Here is an 18179-nt window from a genome sequence, read left to right on the forward strand (position 1 = left end):
CAATACTAAATTAGGCTTTCTGATGAAGGCTGGGAGAAAAGGTGGTAAAACACACCACTGAGCAGCTGTTAGACACAACATTTTATTCAGGGCATTTTATGTTCATTACTCTGAATGCGCAATCAATAATGAAAGTTAATGATTTGAAGTTTTTTGCTAAAATCTTTGTGCTAAATAAATGATCAACACGCTAACATCTTAATCATCACAGGAAAGAAAACATGTTGAAAACAATAAGAAACTCCTAACTTCTAAGACAATTCTCACTCCCCCAACTCGTTTCAGTTGGTTTCTTCAACATGAGCTATGAAAGCCACAAATACGGTTTCCATCTCTCAAGTGTACTACACCTCAGTCAACACAGCTGACACACCTTTCTTACATTTTCTTCTTCTGAAAAATGTTCAAAATTTGATTTTGAAAGACTCTCTTCGTACAAAAGAACCGTATTAACCAGAAATTCATACAGGACCATTTTTCAGACCACTTACAACACAAGGTAATCTTTCCTTAAATGGAAACTGCAAACAAATATCTGGGCTGTCCCAAGTAAATAAATCAACATTATAGTAATTGTATTCATTATTAACCCACTGACCAGTTACTTTTACCTCAGACACGTTCAACTCAGGGCTAAAATTACGAGACCACATAGTCAGTCAATCATCGACATTCTTAACCTCCAAAAGAAACCGCCAAAGACACTTAAAATTTTTCTAATCTAAAAGTATAAACCAGACTTAGCAATAACAAATATAGTTAGGCTATTTTATCTGCTACATCATTTGCCAATACAAACTGTTCTTTTGAAAAGGAAAAACTATTGGTGCACAAGCACTAACCTCAACATCTGTTCTGTTCCATTAGACCACCGCTGCAAAACCCCAAACAAATATTTTATACTCACAACAGTTCTCCAAAACCGAACTATCCCACAATACAACGAGGAACTGGAGAAGGAGAAGTTTCTTTGGGTTAATCACAACACACAAGAGACACCAATCCATTTTTGTTTGTTTGTTTGACCTAAGCAGAAGGAAAACCAATAGCTAAATCTTGAAACCATTATCATCTTGGAGCACTGGCAAATAGAGAACAGGTTTGCCATTCCAGTAATGCTATGCTTCTGAACAACGTCAACCTCCCATCCATAGGACCATTCCCCAGCCATAGCAGATTTTATTTTTACAGATCAGCTTTTTGGTTTTTATTTTGTTTTTTGTTCTCACCTTACATTCTGACCAAGAAATGAGGCACAGAGAATTCAGTGCTGATGAGCATCAACTGATGATTTATATAGAAATGACAGTATAACCAATCTCTGCTCTGCAAAAAAAGCAGCTTAAGTAAAAACATTCTAAGAAGTATTTCCTACAAATATTCCATAAAAGTAAGCATAATTAAACTGTTTAAATTATACACAATAGTCATAAACATCCTCTTACCTGAGTGCATAGTCAAGTCCATTCTTTGTGGCTGATACATCAACGGACTGTCTTCACTTAATGGAAGAACACACTTCTGAACAAATCTCTTTCTTGCAGTTTGATTATGAATTTTTTGAGGAGAAATAGCAGAATTCCTTTCTTCTCCCATCCTTTTATTTTTAAGCAGTTCTATCAGTGTAAGAGACTGATTCTTTTTTCCACTGGGCAGTTCTGGTTTTGTTTCATCATATTCATTTAAGAAACTCAGCCCTTCCTCTTCTGATGCAGACACTGATAAAGCTTCAGTCTTTAGGCCATTACGGTATGCTTCAAGAGGTATAACATTTTGAGATAGAAAGTCATCACTTGATGCAAGTTTTTGAGCTACAAATGGTCTGGGAATAATACGACGACTGTTCAATGCTTTTAAGATTTTTTCATATTTTTCTTCATTTTGCATCATTTCATTCAAAACACAGATTGGAGATTTATGAGCATCCCATTTGGTCTTTCCAAGTCTTTTCAGATGGCCTCTAACATGATTCGATAATCCAATTTTAGTATCAAACCAACCACCACAGAGCTGACAAGTGTGTTCAGAAGTGGTTTCAGACTTCTCTATAGCTAAAAAAAAATTTTTTAAGAGTAACATCAGAATTTTTTGTAAAGTGATCATCTTAAAGCCAATTAACTCTGAAAAATAAAATTATTTTTTCTTTTTTCTAATAAAGACCAAATTTGAACAAAACCTTCAAATTCTTTCAATCTGAATAGACATAGTAACCCAAATTATCCACGTGGAAACTTACCTTTTCTAACTCGCTTAACAGGTGTCCCTGTGCCAGTTCTTTTGAAATGTTGCATTTTGTCGCTTGTGGCTATTTGTTCCGGTGATACAACATGACGGGCTTCATAGCTTAATCCAGCTCTGTGAAGATGTCCTCGAACATGATTTGATAACCCAACACCTGTTTCAAATGTTGCTGGGCAGTAAGGACATGATTTCTTCTCAAGAGACAGATCAGTCCAGTGAAAAACAGAACTATGCTTTGACAATGAAGTTTCTGCATTTTCTAAATGCTGAGGATCATGTATCTCATGCAAAAAGTTATTAGTTCCAGCATCTTCATAATATTCAAAATAAAAGCCATCATTCTGGTCATAACTAAGGGTAGCATTTTCTCCAGGCTCTTGACCTTCTACCTTGCTTTTAAAAAGCGGGAATAAGTTTACATGTTCTTGATTAATATCATTATAGGTTTCATCTTCTACGGCCTGTGTAGTGTAGTCACCTAGCTCAACATTATCCCAGGAACTTTCATCTTCTGTTTCATAGCTATCTTTCTTTTCAGCAGAATTAAGTTTTTGCAAAACAACAACAGTCATTTTATGCAAGAAATCTGGATAGCTATCCAAGTCTTCTCCTCCAACAGAACTTTCCTTCTTGGATTCCTTAACTACTCTCTTTACAGCTACACGCCTGTGTTCTCTGAAGCTTTCTGGCCTTTTCGTGTCAGAGTTTTGAGGGTCTGAAATAAAACTATTGTTGTGAGAATTACTTGATGATGAGAACAGATGTAAAGAGTTTAGTGAACTGGCTTCTTCTTTTTTGAAATGTAGAGGATATGATTCACCTGATTTTTTGATCATTCTGTAGTTTTCATATTTGTGTCTATATAAATAGTTGCTATTCGCCTTGGCATTAGATTTTTCTTTTGCTGCTTGATGGAAATACCTAGGTTTTTGGTCAGTGCTGCTTTTAATCATAACAGTCTTGTGAGAATTGTTTTGATTGCACACATTTACACCTGACTGGGCAATGCTTTTCCGAGCTTTTTGTACTCTGTGTGGCCGCTTATGGAATTTGGAAAAATTACCTGATTGTGAGGATGATCCAAATGTTCGCTTTACATCTTGTTTTAAAGCAGAGTTCTTTGGAAATGTGGTTGACTGTTGTTTAATTAAAGGTTTAGTGCTATCAATATCTATAGGTTCTTCAAGAATGTCACTTTTTCTTTTATCAAGTCCAAGTGGACTACCATATGAATCAACACATGATGATGAATGCAAGTACTCCATGTGTTTTTTTAAAATACTTCTGGCTGAAGTCGTAAAAGGACACATCTTACATATGTAGGTAGCTGATTTTTTGGATGATCCTATAACAGAGTCTTTCATGAAAGTCTTTTTTTGCGTTTTTCTCTGGGCTATATCAGAACTGACAATAGGGCATTTTACCACCGCTCCATGGGCAATGCCTCGATGGCATTCTAATTCATTTTCTGTCACTGCCATGAAGTTACACTCTTCACAGCAGTAGTACCTTTTATCTTTTTCATGGGTTTTAGCATGCTGCACAAATGTTTTAGGGCAATTGGTACCAAACACACACTGAGGGCACTGTAATCGTGCACTTCTTCCTTCATCCTGAAGTTCTTTCAATTCGCGAATTTCCTCCATCAACTTCTGTCTTCTTTCTTGGTGAATAATCATATGCTTTAGAAGTGAGTTACGATCTCGAAATGTCCGTCCACATTCTCTACAAGCATATGGCCTTGGGACATTAAGATGACGAAAGTGGCTATTCCCATCTAAATGATACATCATATGCCTGTGGAGGTGCTTCTTCTCCCTAAAATTCACATTGCACTTTGTACAGGGGTAAAATGATGGCTCTTCGGTGCTGAAAGTAGCAGGTGACTCGGAATCACTTTCTTCACATTTCTTTTTTAAGGTATTAGAAAGAAAAGTGCTAGTATGAACGGGTGAACTGTCTTCGCCACACTTATCTGGGTTATAAATTAGATGCTGAAAAGCATCCACAGATTCCAAGTCTTCATCAGTTGATTCAGGCTTCACTTTTGATAATGCATATTTCTGTGAGTCTATTGCTTGTAGTTCTTCATTCTGTTCTAGAAAGTCTACTTCTAGCATTTTTGACTTATTGGGTACACAATTTGAATCACTAAAGCAATCTTCAGTGTAACGAGTTATCTTGCTTACATCCATTTTCCGCTTTCTCTTTTTTTCTAGACCTACTTTGGAGTGAACTGGAGCTTTATCCGCTGTGTCTTCATTAGTCATAAGAAACTGAATGAACTCTTTTTGGGGATCCCAGTTTGTCTCATTTTCTGACCTAAATTCATCTGTACCTGAGGAGATTCCTGTTAATGTATCGACACAATCATCTTTTACCAATAAATCATCACTATCCTCACCCACCTCTACTTGGTTTATTAAAGTGCTATCTGACTTTACACTACTCCCTACTGAATTCTGAATGTCACAACCAACAGAAGCAGAGGTAGGTAGTTTTTTAATGGAATGGGTTGGATTCTTAGCATGTGCTACATCTGATAACAAAAATAAAACTTGGTGTTGATTTGCTTTCTGTGGTGTAGATAGCTGAAGATCAGGTGCCACCTTCAAAGCTGAACAAGATTCTGTTGTTGGCTGATCCACAGGTTGTCCAGTGGTTAATGAAACACTGCCTTTATTCATACTGGAAGTCTTAGCTAAGGAGGAGTGTGAAACTGGTCCATTAACAGCAGCTCCTTTAGGCAAGATAAAGTTTTCACTAGAAACAGTAGGAGCACCAGCATGTATAAATAGAGTAGACTGGCCTCCACTTAAGGCTTTTTCAGATTTGTCCTTTGACAGTTCTTCAGGCAGAGTGAGTGTTTTATTTTTCTGAAATGATGTCTGACAATCTTTTGGTTTATGAACTCCACTCTCTTTGTCTGAGATAAAACTGTTGTTATCTAGGAGTTCTTCTTTAGCACCAGTAATATCGGTGTTTATCTTCAAATCATCCATATTGTTGGCAAGCCCATTTAACACATTTAGTCTAGAAAATGGAAGAAAAAAAATTTAGATTTGCATGAAAAAAAATTCTAGTAGAATGTATGGAGAGTTCAAAGTACACATTTTTATTAGCATAATTCCATTCTTTTTATGTGGAGGTCCTAATAATTTTCCAAGAATGAAGAAAAACTTTAAAAAAGGTTAGGTTAATTTTTTTCTTTGTGCTAAGCAACAACAACCAATATTGAATATATACAAAACATCTAGAGAAGAGCAATATTAGAAATGGGCACATTATACTGGAACTATCTGTCTCCCTGGTAGGGAGGATGTAAACTCTTTGAGGGCAGGGACTATACCTAGTCACCTTCATATCTTTAGAAGCTAGCACAGTGCTTGGCAAAGGTGCTCAGGCAGTATTTGGTGAATAAAGGACTAACATGTTGAGTGAATAAAAACATAGCTGTAAAATCAAAGCAAAAGTGTGTAAGAGGAGACAATTTTCTTCCCATGAAACTTAGATACCCCATTCAACTAATGCAAATTCCACCATGGTTCTGACTTCTTGACTCAGCAATTATAGCAAGGCCTTCAAAATATCCAATAATCCTCAAGTACAATTTAAAGAATCTGAAATTTGGCAACCCTAGGTATGAACTATCTGAAGTACTGGCATAAAATTCCATTATTTCTTTTCCTTTTGCACATGGTAGTAAGTACAGTTTATTCATTCTCCAAATATTTATTGAGCCCTTACCATGTGCCAGGAACTGCTCTATTATTCGGAAAACCGCAAACAAGACATGCTAGGTTTCTGCTCTCTTCTTCTCCTTCATAGTACTTAAATTTGTACTTGTATATTACTTGAATGACAAGTAATAATACTATTTTAAGACAGCATGAACTTAATCTGATATTTAGAAATTAAAACATTTTCAATACAGTTCATTATTTCTAATCTCTTATGGTACCAACTACATGTGCTGTAAAACATTAAGTCTAGTTAAAGAATAAAAGAATTATTTCTAATTACTTTCGTATTTCACAACTGAGAACAAGCGCTTATAACGAGCTTATTCTTTCCACAAGATGTGTTCTTTAATACAACAAATATTATAAATAATACTGCAAATATCTTTTCTTTGGCATTATTATGTATACCAACAATTTTTCTGCCCCTCATAGGTCTCAGAATTCTGTTCTGAGATTGGCAGACATCCACAGCCATAAAAATAGACTTCCAATAAGATCATATTCAATGCTATCACCCCAAAATGGTGCTAATGCAGCACCCAGCAGGAGTCTCTACATCACATACACAGAAGTTAAAAATGGGCAGCACATAAACATGTGTTAGGGAAGAGTGTGTAAATGTCAATGAAAAGAAAAGCAAATCTTGATGCTATACTACTACCCATTCCTGACATTTCTCATTAAACTACATAAAAAGGTAAAATGTCCAAATAGGAACGATCTCATAAATCTGAAATGGACAACAGAATTTTTAAAAAACTAGCCTGAAAGACACTTAGTGTTCCTACTTATTATAATCACAGGGGTAGACAAATATATGCTCAGTCAATTTGAAAGCCTATATTAGCTTTTCTCAACAGGAAGCAATGTTGCTAACGAAGTGGTAAATTCAGTGTTAATGAGTGGCTTCACTGTTACCACCTCAGAGGTACAACCTTCTATGTTCCATGTTCCACCCATCTGTTCTGGTGTTAGAGGTTCAGAGATGGAACAGACGCTTCCCATTTAAAGCAACTTCATTGGTACCCCCTGAACAGCAGGGTGACAAACTATGAGAATATCATGTCTGCTTGGAGACTGCATTCTCATTACCAGAATGGCCTTAATATGAGCCTTCCATAAGTTCACATTCTAAAGGTACCAAACTGTTTTGCCACAAAAACACAGGAAGAATATATGTATGTGATATATCCTCTATCTCTAAACACATCTAGCGGAAGGAAAAAAACAAAAGATCAGATTAGATATTGTTAAAATATAAAATGAAGACTTTAACAAAGTTTTCCTTCACACCTAAAGAAATATGCCTAATGTGTCCCCAAATTAATGATCTCTCTACTCAAAAACAGAGGTTGTTCTTTTTTCAGAAAATTTCTTTTTAGCACATTGATATTAAAAAATCTACTCCATCAGTTTAAAAAATACGCTATAAGAAACTGTTTCAGTAAGCTAGTATTTTAGCAATAATAAAAAAATTTTCCTGGTTTAATTTTCAGAATATATCTTAACCAAAACATGTTCCAAGTACATTTTTTCTTAACAATATTTTAAAATCATAGCTGTTGCATTGAGATATAATGCAGAACGCTGAATCATCAAAATCTGTTACAGTGAATAACGGATCTAGAATTTTGACACCAAAATTTATTTCCCTACGTTCACGGATGGTTATGTGGCATCTAGGCAAGAAAGCATTTGACCAATAACCTAATTTCACACTGTTTCAAAGTTCTTCCAACTATCTTTATATAGTCAAATATATGTAACAGAGCCATCAACACCAGTTTATGTTAATGTAACTAAGTAGGGGACACATTTGAAGGTAGACATCATTCATAAAGTTCAAAAAAGGGAAGCTAATAAATTAAAATAATCAAACTGATGTTATATTGTTTGGACTCCTCAAATTTCAGTGAATTTGCTATTATCAAATAGGATATTTTAATAAAATGCTTAGACACTATTACTATGTCTTCCTCCATGTCATCATATAACCACAGAATTTTTCTTTTAAATGAATTTTAAAATGTTCTTGAAAAAAATTCACACACTTATAAAAAGCTGCAAATGGAACTTTAAATCTACATAAAACATATTTCGGTTTCTAGAAAATCATAATGAGTTCTACAGCTATAACTGCCTGTAGTTATACACTGTGAGCATTAAAAAAAAAACAGTACAAAGGTCAGATCTGTCTTCAAGATGACAGATCATCACTTTTATGCCTCAAGCTAGACTTATTGTCTTAGAAATTTCAAACATCAGTATTTTTGCAAACTATCAGCACTTGCTATAACACCCTCACTACAGTACATCTTGAGGTTACTACAGAAGAAATGAGGTGATAATTGCATATTAACATAATTATTCTGTAATCCCTCTAAGCAAGCTTCCTAGGTCACTCAGTAATTCAGATTAGATACAACCTTCCTGTCATCAAATCTATGCTGTCCACTTTCTGTTCATGAATAATTTTTGATAAAATTAGCTTAATTTCATTCTTTTATGTACATTATTAATTGTATTTATTGCAAATAGGTTAATACTTTGTGGGTACTTATTACATAATACCAACCTTTGTCATGTAGTATAATTTCATACAAAGATATAATACGATTTGCCCTCATTCTACATTAGCTCATTAATAGCTATATTACACAGCTATAAATACATTATAATGTTGCCCACTAGCTGAGTTATAGTTAAGATCTGTCAGATTTTCACAAACCCCATGTTCATTTAAATTATCCTTGAGAACACATGACAACTTCAGTTAGTCATATAGGAGATTGGGTCAAGAAGAAAAAAACATTCACAACTGCCATTCTAATTGCAAAAACAAATCTTAATTAACTGAAATACTACATCTACAATTACTGTGATAGTTAAGTCTATATACACCGTACACAATGTTCAAACATATATATATACCCAAGCCTCACCTAGTATACGATGCAAGTGAAGACAGAGTATACTGTATAACCATACCACCCCAGTAGTATCCTACTCTGGATGTCACTGAGAGGAAACACTAAAAAAATACAGAAATTCATAAGGGTATCCAGCACACCATGCAATGAAATAAAGAGAAAATTTGGTATGCTTAGTCTAATAATTAGTCAATACAATTAATAGTCTTCTAATGTTTGAAGGCATGCCATACAAAAGATGGTATGTTTGAATTATAAAGATACGGATTTCAACTCAAGATTAAGAAAAAACTAAAAACAGGAACCACTCAACAATGCAAAGGGTTGTCTCACACAACAGTGAACTGAATGGCTCAGCAGGTTGGACTATTGTCAAGAACACAGTAGAAGGAACTATGGCACTGGAGATTGGGTAAGATGTTTTCTAACATCCTCTCTGATATCTACTCTATATGTTAAATGCTTGGTTATTATATTATTAACATTTAATGTTATTTGAAATAATGAGCTGAAAATGGGAGTGAAAATTATACTACTGGGACTTTAATTTAAAAAAGATTCTCTAAATCAAAAATTACTTCAAATAATCCTTTGGTTGGGGCTCCTGGGTGGCTCAGTTGGTTAAGCATCTGACTTTGGCTCAGGTCATGATCTCACAGCTCCTGAGTCTGAGCCCCTCGTCAGGCTCTGTGCTGACAACTCCAGAGCCTGGAGCCTATTTTGGATTCTGCCTCCCTCTCTCTCTGCTCTTCCCTTGCATGCACTCTTGATCCCTCTCAAAAATAAACAAACATTTAAAAAAATTAAAAAAGAAAAGAAATAATCCTTTAGTTAACTTGTAGTATGTTGATAAGCTGATTCTTGAACAATGAAAATATGGCACTAAATGACTAACACACAGGCCACAGAGCTATCTGCATCATGAAAACTACATACAAAGGTTTTTTGTATGGGTAATATCCCCCTCAAAAATTTTCAATGAGTTCAAACAAACAGAAAATACATAAATAATGAGCAGGAAAATAAAACAAGAATAAAATACATTCGGCACATAATGCTTTCTTCCAGCAGCATGTGGCCCTGTCATTACTGTCATTACAAACCAAGATCTATATGTGATTTTACCACCTACCATAAAATTATATTGAATTTGTCCAGTAGTGTTATTCCTGATGCCATATATGATCCTCATTATTTAATAGGAAGATGTTACAAATAGTAAGATCATAAACACCTAATAACACAAAGTGATTCTTACTGCCGGATATACTAAATAGTAAACATAATCTAACCCACCTCAAGAGGCAGGTAACTACAAGAAGGACAAAAGGTGGTGGGGAAGTTATAAAGGCCTAACTTTAACAACATGGCAAAATTATAAAATAATGAAAACCAACAGTAGTAGAAAAACAAATGGATATTCACTAATCAAAGGCTAATTTCCTAATGAAGAGTTTGTAACAGAAGAGGCAACGCAATAAATTACAGTTGCAACCAAACGAGAATGCTAAATCCTACTCAGCTACGGAATGACTGCTTGCTGCATTGTTTACACGTTCATATAGTGAGAACAAGATAAGAGTGACCATCACAGCTTTGAAAGGATATATGATGTGCATATGCACATAGCTCCAACAAGAACAATTCATGTTTTTTTTTTTAAATTAAAATGAGTGATAACCTCTTTATATATTTTTTCAAACAGACCAAATTTTTGACCACAATTGTATAATTAACATGAACATAAATGTGTCAGCTCTACACTCCAAAGGTAGTGTGTCAACTCTGCTCTCAACCAATTAACTGCCATTAATCGTTATTTTACTTTGGCTTTTCTAGTGTTCTTCAGTCTATGATGAATTTACTCTTTGTGCTTAGTTTTTAGTTATTTTATAAACATTAACCCATCGTGTCCAATAAATGCAAAAGAAGTGCAAGTGTTAAAAGTCCTAGGAAGACAAAACACAATTGTATTAGAAGTGAAGATAGATAATAAAAACACCTAAAGTGGTAATATAAATATTATATATGCATATGGAATGAACTGCTTGAGAGCTGACATAATTCTGAAGAGCAAAGAAATTTTGCCATTAAGAAATTACTGTGCTTACACATTTAACAAAAATCAGCAAGAGATATAAAGAAATGTGACGAAGGAAGTTTTTAAGTACAAAATCAGCATCAATGTCTACTTGCCTAATGGTTTTCAGAAAAGGCTAGGAATTTGTTCAAGCACTTAAAAGATAAGAATGTTCAAAGTGCTGTGGATAAAACTTCTGCCCCAAACACATGACGATTCCACAGGACCAAGGTCCAGTAGAATACGCACATCAAAGTAAGTGACAGGACAGCAAATGCAAACAACTGGGCTTTGAAGGAATTCCTTACAACAGTTGAAGAGATAATCTGGCCTTAGAAGACTGCGTGAAACATAATAAATGTTTCCTTCTAATACTCACACAATTTTGCTCTTTCAAATTCAAAACTTTACATACTGAATTGTATGTACATTTATTTTAATATTTAAAAATGTTTATTTATTTTTGAGAGAGAGACAGACAGACAGAATGTGAGCAGGGGAGAGGCAGAGAGAGAAGGAGACACAGAATCTGAAGCAGGCTCCAGGCTCCGAGCTGTCAGCACAAAGCCCGACGTAGGGCCAGGACTCACAAACCATGAGATCATGACCTGAGCCAAAGTCGGTCGTTTAACCGACTAAGCCACTCAGGTGCCCTGAAACTATGTACATTAAAAAAAAATTTGGTAGATTTTATAGTTAAAGTAAAACTCTTATTATAATGGTGCCATTAATTCATTTGGTAGTCATATTATTAGTCATATTTTGAAAATACGAAATTGTCTATAGTCTAATGAGAAATAAACTTGAACATTATGACATCAAGAGAACAAATTATTTCACTGAGCTATAATTTTATTGAAAATGGCTCAGATTGTAGAAAGAAAAATTCTGTAATTCTACAATGATCTGTAACAAGTACTTAACCATTTACCTGTATTATGTACATTTAAACTATAGTATGTAAGTTTAAACTTCTATATATTTAGATGGGTAAGTTTGATACTCATTGAGAACTAGAAAACTGAAACAAAACCAGTTTTATTTTCTGTAAAATATTTTCATTATATGTGAACTCTCTTACTGCTATCATTTACTCAACTTACCTTTTTTTCTTTCTCTAAAATCAGCCCCCCAAATACAATTATCTCCTAAGACAAATATTCCAAAGTAATCACTATTCTACAATTATCTTCATTCAGGAAGGTAAAAATTCAAATATAAGAAATCTGCTCTCCTTGAAGCAAATTACACAGGAATATGCATCTCTCTTGCACCAATGTCTTAAAAACAACAACAACAACGACAGCAACAAAAAGGAACATATTTTTGTGATGGAAAATCACAAACCAGCCACTACTTTTTTCTGATTTAACAAGTTTTCCTTATTAAATATTCAATTCTGGAGTTTCATTTATAAAACCAAAGATATTTATCTGTTGTGAATTTAAATAATTACAAAATTTCACCAAAATGTTAAACACTATGTAATATTTAGAAAATGCAAATACTTATTAATAATCAAATGTACACAGCTCTATTCAAACAAGTGTCATTTAAAAGTAGCAATTTTGAACCATAAGAGACTTATAGAACACATGCTTTACAATTTACCCAATATCTGTAAAACCAAATTGTTATGAATATTATACTATTGTTTTATAAAAGGAGACTAAAGCTATTTAAAACTGAGATCATTTCAGGGAAAATTTTAATTATTCTTAAGATTAATAAAATGGTATTGCTGGTAGTTTTTTTTTTTTAATTGTATTTCTACCTAAAATACAGGACACATATGTATAAAAAACTGCTATCAATAAAAAGCAATACATTATGTCCCAAGTGAGTAATATGGATTATACATTCTATAGTTCAGAGGAAGTAGAAGGTCCTATAAAATACCATGGATAAGAAAAGCCTCAGAAAAGCGAGGGTTTTAGCTATATTTTATAGTGCACTATGCCAAGATAATCACTTTTTGGTCGCACACATGCCTGGGTTTGAAAAATGGTTCCACACCTTCCACCTGGGGGCAAAGTTATTCCAACTTTCCTTAAATTTCAGTTGCTTCATCAGTAAAATATGTATGAAACCTACTAAGAGGATTGTGTGGATTAAATAAGACAACATAAAACATATAGCACAGGGCCTAGCATTTAGTAATTACTCATGAAATGTTAATTCTTTATGATGCTTGCCATTAACTTGTTTCATTTATGGAATGATGATGCTGAGTTTGTATACTGCTCCGAATGAATGAAGCAGGAGACCCTTACAAGCAGAAATTTATTCTGGTACCTGGTACCTTACTACCACTCCTAAGGTATAAACAGGATAAACAGGCAGAAGCTAAAGAGTCAGAAAGAAGCAGTATGTCTTAAGAGTTGCTGGGGCTTTAAGAATAACACTCTTGCAGGGATAAAGCAGGGTTTCAGTAAAACAATATTAAATGAGCAATAAAGAGGGGAATCACAGTGCTTGACCCAGTGCGCCAAGGAAAAAGGACATGAAGTGGCCACTCAGGATTTAAGAGTTTCTGATTCCTTAGGGTCTATCAGGGACATGCATTTATTTTTCCTCTCTCATAAAATGCCAATGAAATGAAAAGAGATGAACAAGAACAGAAAGGCATACCAAGGTGGATAGAACCATAAATGAGAACGGTAATAGAGGTGAGGACTGCTGGAAAGAATGGAGATGACAATCCCCCCCCCCCCAAAAAAAACAACATCAAAAAAAAAAAAAAAGAAAAAAAAAAACCACCAAAGACTAAAAATAGGTTTTATGCCAAAAAATATGAATCAGAAAAGCAACAGACTTTTTAGTGTCAAGACTTAAATGTTCAGTCAAAGGTGGTATAACTTCAAAGTTTGGGGTTAAAATTATTTTGACTGTAGAATCTTATACAAAGACAGATAACATAGTATTCAAGAGTAAAGGCATACAGTCCATAAGTTTACCACTTACTCACCACTCAGAAAAGTTTTTCCAAAGGCTGAATGTGGAGGGGAGGTATGTCCTAAAAATGACTAAAATTGGTGTGTTAAGTGTGTTTTTTATTATTTTATACAAGTGATTGAAATATATAAATTTAAATGTATTATAAGGTTAATCACTAGGAAAAAAAGAAGTAAATATTCATAATATCTTCAATTTCTATAAACTATTGCGGCTTCTTTTTAAGATTTTAAGTAATCTCTACACCCAACGTGGGGCTCAAACTCACAACCCCAACATCAAGAGTTGTGCGCTCCACCAAACTGAGCCAGCCAGGTGCCCCTAAACTATTGTGTGTGAAGTACAGAAGTACAATATGCTCTAAGTGAAAGGGTGACAAAGAACTCTGAAATAAAAAAAAATACTAAGAAAAACAACTATTAACAACAAAACAACTCTCAATAGAGGAGTTGAAGAGCAGAGTGAATATGGCTGATGAAATGAGAGGTATTCTTAAAGAACAAAGACTTCTTAAAAAGAGAGCAAGAAGAGAAAATAAATATGAAACCTACATCCATAAATTATATCATGTAGGAACTATAGAAAAGCACCCCAGGGGAATGAAGAAGAGGACACAATAGAAAAAAAAAAAATGTCAGAGCTCAAGAAATGCAGTAATCTTCAGATTAACAGGGCTCAATCAGTGCTCAGCGGATGAAGAAAAAGACATGCTTCTTGACAAGTCCTGGGGAAATTTCAGATCTCTAGGAATAAGAGGTAGAACTCTGCTCATTTTCAGAAAACAAGACAAAAACAAAAACTAGACTATCTACAAAAACAAGAATACACAATTCCTCATCAATGTCATCAGATTTTTGAGGAAAAATGGTATTTTAAAATCAAATCTGTCTGAAAATATTGCCTCCTCTACGTTTCCCACTCTCTCCCACTTCAGTTACCAATGTAAGAGTCTGGTATATCCTTCCACTCCTTTTTCTTATTCATACAAGCATACACATATATGTATTTGTTTTGTGATTATCTTTATAGAAATGGGATCATACAATATACATGTTACAGTAAATAACCTTGAATAGACAGCCTTATAGTACTGTTTTTATCTCAGTAGTATAGATTTTTCAAAGCTGCATGTGTATTTTGGCTTAATACACATTTCTAGATCATTTCCCCAAATTTCTATCAATATGCATATCTACTTCTAGTCTGTAAGAATGCCTATTTCCTTACAGTCTTACCATTTTTGCCCGCATCATGGTGAAAGATGTGAAAATACTTTTCAACCCAGAATTCTATAGCTACCACTCAAGCATAACAACAACAAAAAAGACATTTTGGACAAACAAGGATTCCAAAAGTTTACCATGCACAGATTACTCATGGAGTAATTCTCAGGCATAGAGACACAAGAACATATAAAAAGAAAGAGCTAAGAATCAATAAGCATTAATGAGCAACCAAACCACTGAAAATGGCAACTAAATGTCTTAACTGTTGATAATTGTTCAAAAAGGATTCCTAAGAAAAGAGGGTTATATGGTATTTAATAATATGGGAACAAAGAAGCCTAAAAGAGTTCAAACTGGTAGATACTGATTCAAAGAAAACCTTTTTTTTTTTTTTTTTAATGTTTATTTACTTTTGAGAGAGAGAGAGTGCAAGCAGGGGAGGGGCAGAGAGAGAGGGGAACAGAGGATCCGAAGTGGGCTCTGTGCTGACAGCAGAGAGCCCAATGTGGGGCTCGAACTCACAAACCATGAGATCATGACCTAAGCTGAAGTCAGATGCTTAATTGACTGAGCTACCCAGGTGCCCCTCAAAGAAAAAAATTTTTTAAATGTATTAAAATGTTAAGGGTAACCAAGTAAAATGGTGAAATAAGATATATAATTTCAAATCTGGAATTGTAAAGAAAATTTGACTGATTAAATTAAAAAGTAACAATAAAAGATAGCAAAGAGAAAGTAACAAGAAAGCAGAATGAAGTCCAAACACATCAATCCTCTTAATAAATATAAAAAGTTTATGGGGCACCTGGGTGGCTCAGTCAGTTAAGTGTCTGACTTTGGCTCAGGTCATGATCTTGCAGTCCATGAGTTCGAGACCCGCGCTGGGCTCTGTGCTGACAGTTTGGGAGCCTGGAACCTGCTTCAGAGCCTGTCTCTCTCTTTCTGCTCCTCCCCCGCTCGCACTCTGTCTCTCTCTCAAAAATAAACATTAAAAAAATTCTTAAATACTTTGTTTAAAAAGAAAGTTTGTAAGTTAAGAAAAAGGTATTTGTATTTGTTTTGTTTTGAAGTATGCTATATGTTGTTTATAAAGGAAATGTTAAGGTTAAAAATAAGATGATGAAAAGATAAACTAAGCAAATGTTAATAATAAGAAAATAGATGTCTTCACTATCAGAAAAATCAAATGGAATTTAAGGCAAAAAAGCACTACACCTGCTAAATATGAATATTGTATATAATAAAGTATACAAGTCACCAAGAAGATATAATGTTCACAAACCCCTTTGCACACAACAAAATGGCTACAAAATACATAAATTGTGAACATCTACAAGTATTAAGAGAAACTGACCGTCACAGAGGGAGGCTTGAAACACTTCTCCCCAAAAGTCAACACACCGAGAATATTCCAGTTTTCTTTGCCCGTCTCCTCTTTCAAGATCACCCTTCTCTCGCTTTACAAAAGAAAGGTTACCAAATACAAATCTGCAACCTTCCCCACCTCCATCACTTGTTCAGCTCAATAACCTTGGGTCAATCTTCCTTATTCATTTATGCATACTTCATATCAAAACCATCAAGAAATCCTACTGCCACCATCTTTAAATTACATCCAGAATCCAATCACTTCTCACTACTGCTACATGCAGCTCCACTATTATCTCTCCCCTATACTCATTCAACAGCCTCCTAATCTGGTCTTAGGGCATCTACCCTTGCCCAGCTACTGTCTATTCTCAACACCACAACCAGAGGGATCGTTTTAAAACTTAAGACAGATAATGCTCCTCAAAATCTTTCAATGGCTCCCTGTCTTTCCCTCTTAGAGAAAAAACCAATGTCATTATAATAGCCTGTAATGCCCTACGAAGATCCTTTTCAGCAACATTTTGACCTCATTTCTTACTCCCCTCCCCAATTCACTCAGTTCTAGTCACGTTGGCTTCCTTACTATTTCCTGAACACATTCTCTCCCATGCTAAGGTCTTAGTATTATTAACCACCCAGCTAGAATACTCTGTCTCCCAGATACTCATGACAAATTCCCTAATTCAAGCCTTTGATCAACCATTTTCTTTTGAATAATGCCTACCTGGACCACTTTGATTAAGATTACATCCCAAACTCCCTCACTTTCTCTATTCTGCTGGCACTCTTCAAGTAAACTTACACTGGTTCACCCCTTTTTACTCCAAAACACTTACACCTTCTAACATACTGTGTAATATATTTATTTATTATGGTTATCGTTTGTGTATCCTTCCTGTAGAACTAAGTCACAAGGGCATAGATCATTGTATTTATTAACTGAATCTCTCAAAGGTCTAGAAGAATGCCATCATCCAGAACCTTGGTATTGTACACTGCTCTGGTAATACTCTGTGTAAAAGCCTCTGGCAACCAAATAAAAGGAAGTTTGGGAAATACAAATTTCCTTGCTATGGCAGCAAAGCAAACAATATAGAAAGGCTACATAGTCTTAGTTCATTGAAAAACAACTCAAGATTCCAGTGTCTTATCTCTCTCACTATGCCTTCAACCTCTCTATACCTACTTTCCTTTCTCTCATACCCCTCTCATTCCTCAGTTTTAGAATTAAAATTCAGAAATGAAAAGGTTGTCAACAGTGGCAGGTCTGATAGTTAAATCTAAAAAAGTAAAGCCACCTTGTTACTGACACTTTGATTTAGCTATGAAGACTTGGCTTCGTTAAATTGTTATATGGCCAACATTTTCTGTAAGCTAATGAATTAAATCAACAGTACAAAGGTTTTGAAGAAATTAGATTTACAGCATATACACACGTATAAATGCTGATAATTATTTTCACTCATGACAAAAAATCCAAATGCCAACTTAAAAATGCCAGTTTTCCAAAATTCTCTTAGGAGATACAAAAGATAAATGTCTGTAAAGACAATGATCAAATAGCCCTATACAACAAGAAATAGACATTCTTATTTTATAACGTAAGTGGAACATTATATAAAGTCTGACTATA

General features: G+C 34.6%; 1 protein-coding gene across 26 annotated transcripts in view; it reads right to left on the reverse strand.

The window, feature by feature from the left end:
* ZNF644 (zinc finger protein 644) overlaps positions 1-18179 on the reverse strand; it is a 103428-nt gene that overhangs the window by 17990 nt on the left and 67259 nt on the right. For 20 of the 26 annotated variants that reach the window (XR_008295045.1, XM_027058634.2, XM_053214404.1 and 17 more), the window contains 2 exons: positions 2237-5274; positions 1446-2051 (listed from right to left, as the gene is read on the reverse strand). The exons of the other annotated variants lie outside the window; for them this stretch is intronic. Coding sequence is in view for 19 of the 20 variants with exons in the window: in XM_027058634.2 (XP_026914435.1) it covers positions 1446-2051; positions 2237-5274 (3644 nt within the window). In the remaining variant the exon portion in view is untranslated. The remainder of the gene's footprint in view (positions 1-1445; positions 2052-2236; positions 5275-18179) is intronic. 26 annotated transcript variants of the gene reach the window in all.

The sequence above is a fragment of the Acinonyx jubatus genome, chromosome C1 (genome assembly GCF_027475565.1).
Source record: "Acinonyx jubatus isolate Ajub_Pintada_27869175 chromosome C1, VMU_Ajub_asm_v1.0, whole genome shotgun sequence".
In the NCBI taxonomy this organism is placed as follows: domain Eukaryota; kingdom Metazoa; phylum Chordata; class Mammalia; order Carnivora; family Felidae; genus Acinonyx; species Acinonyx jubatus.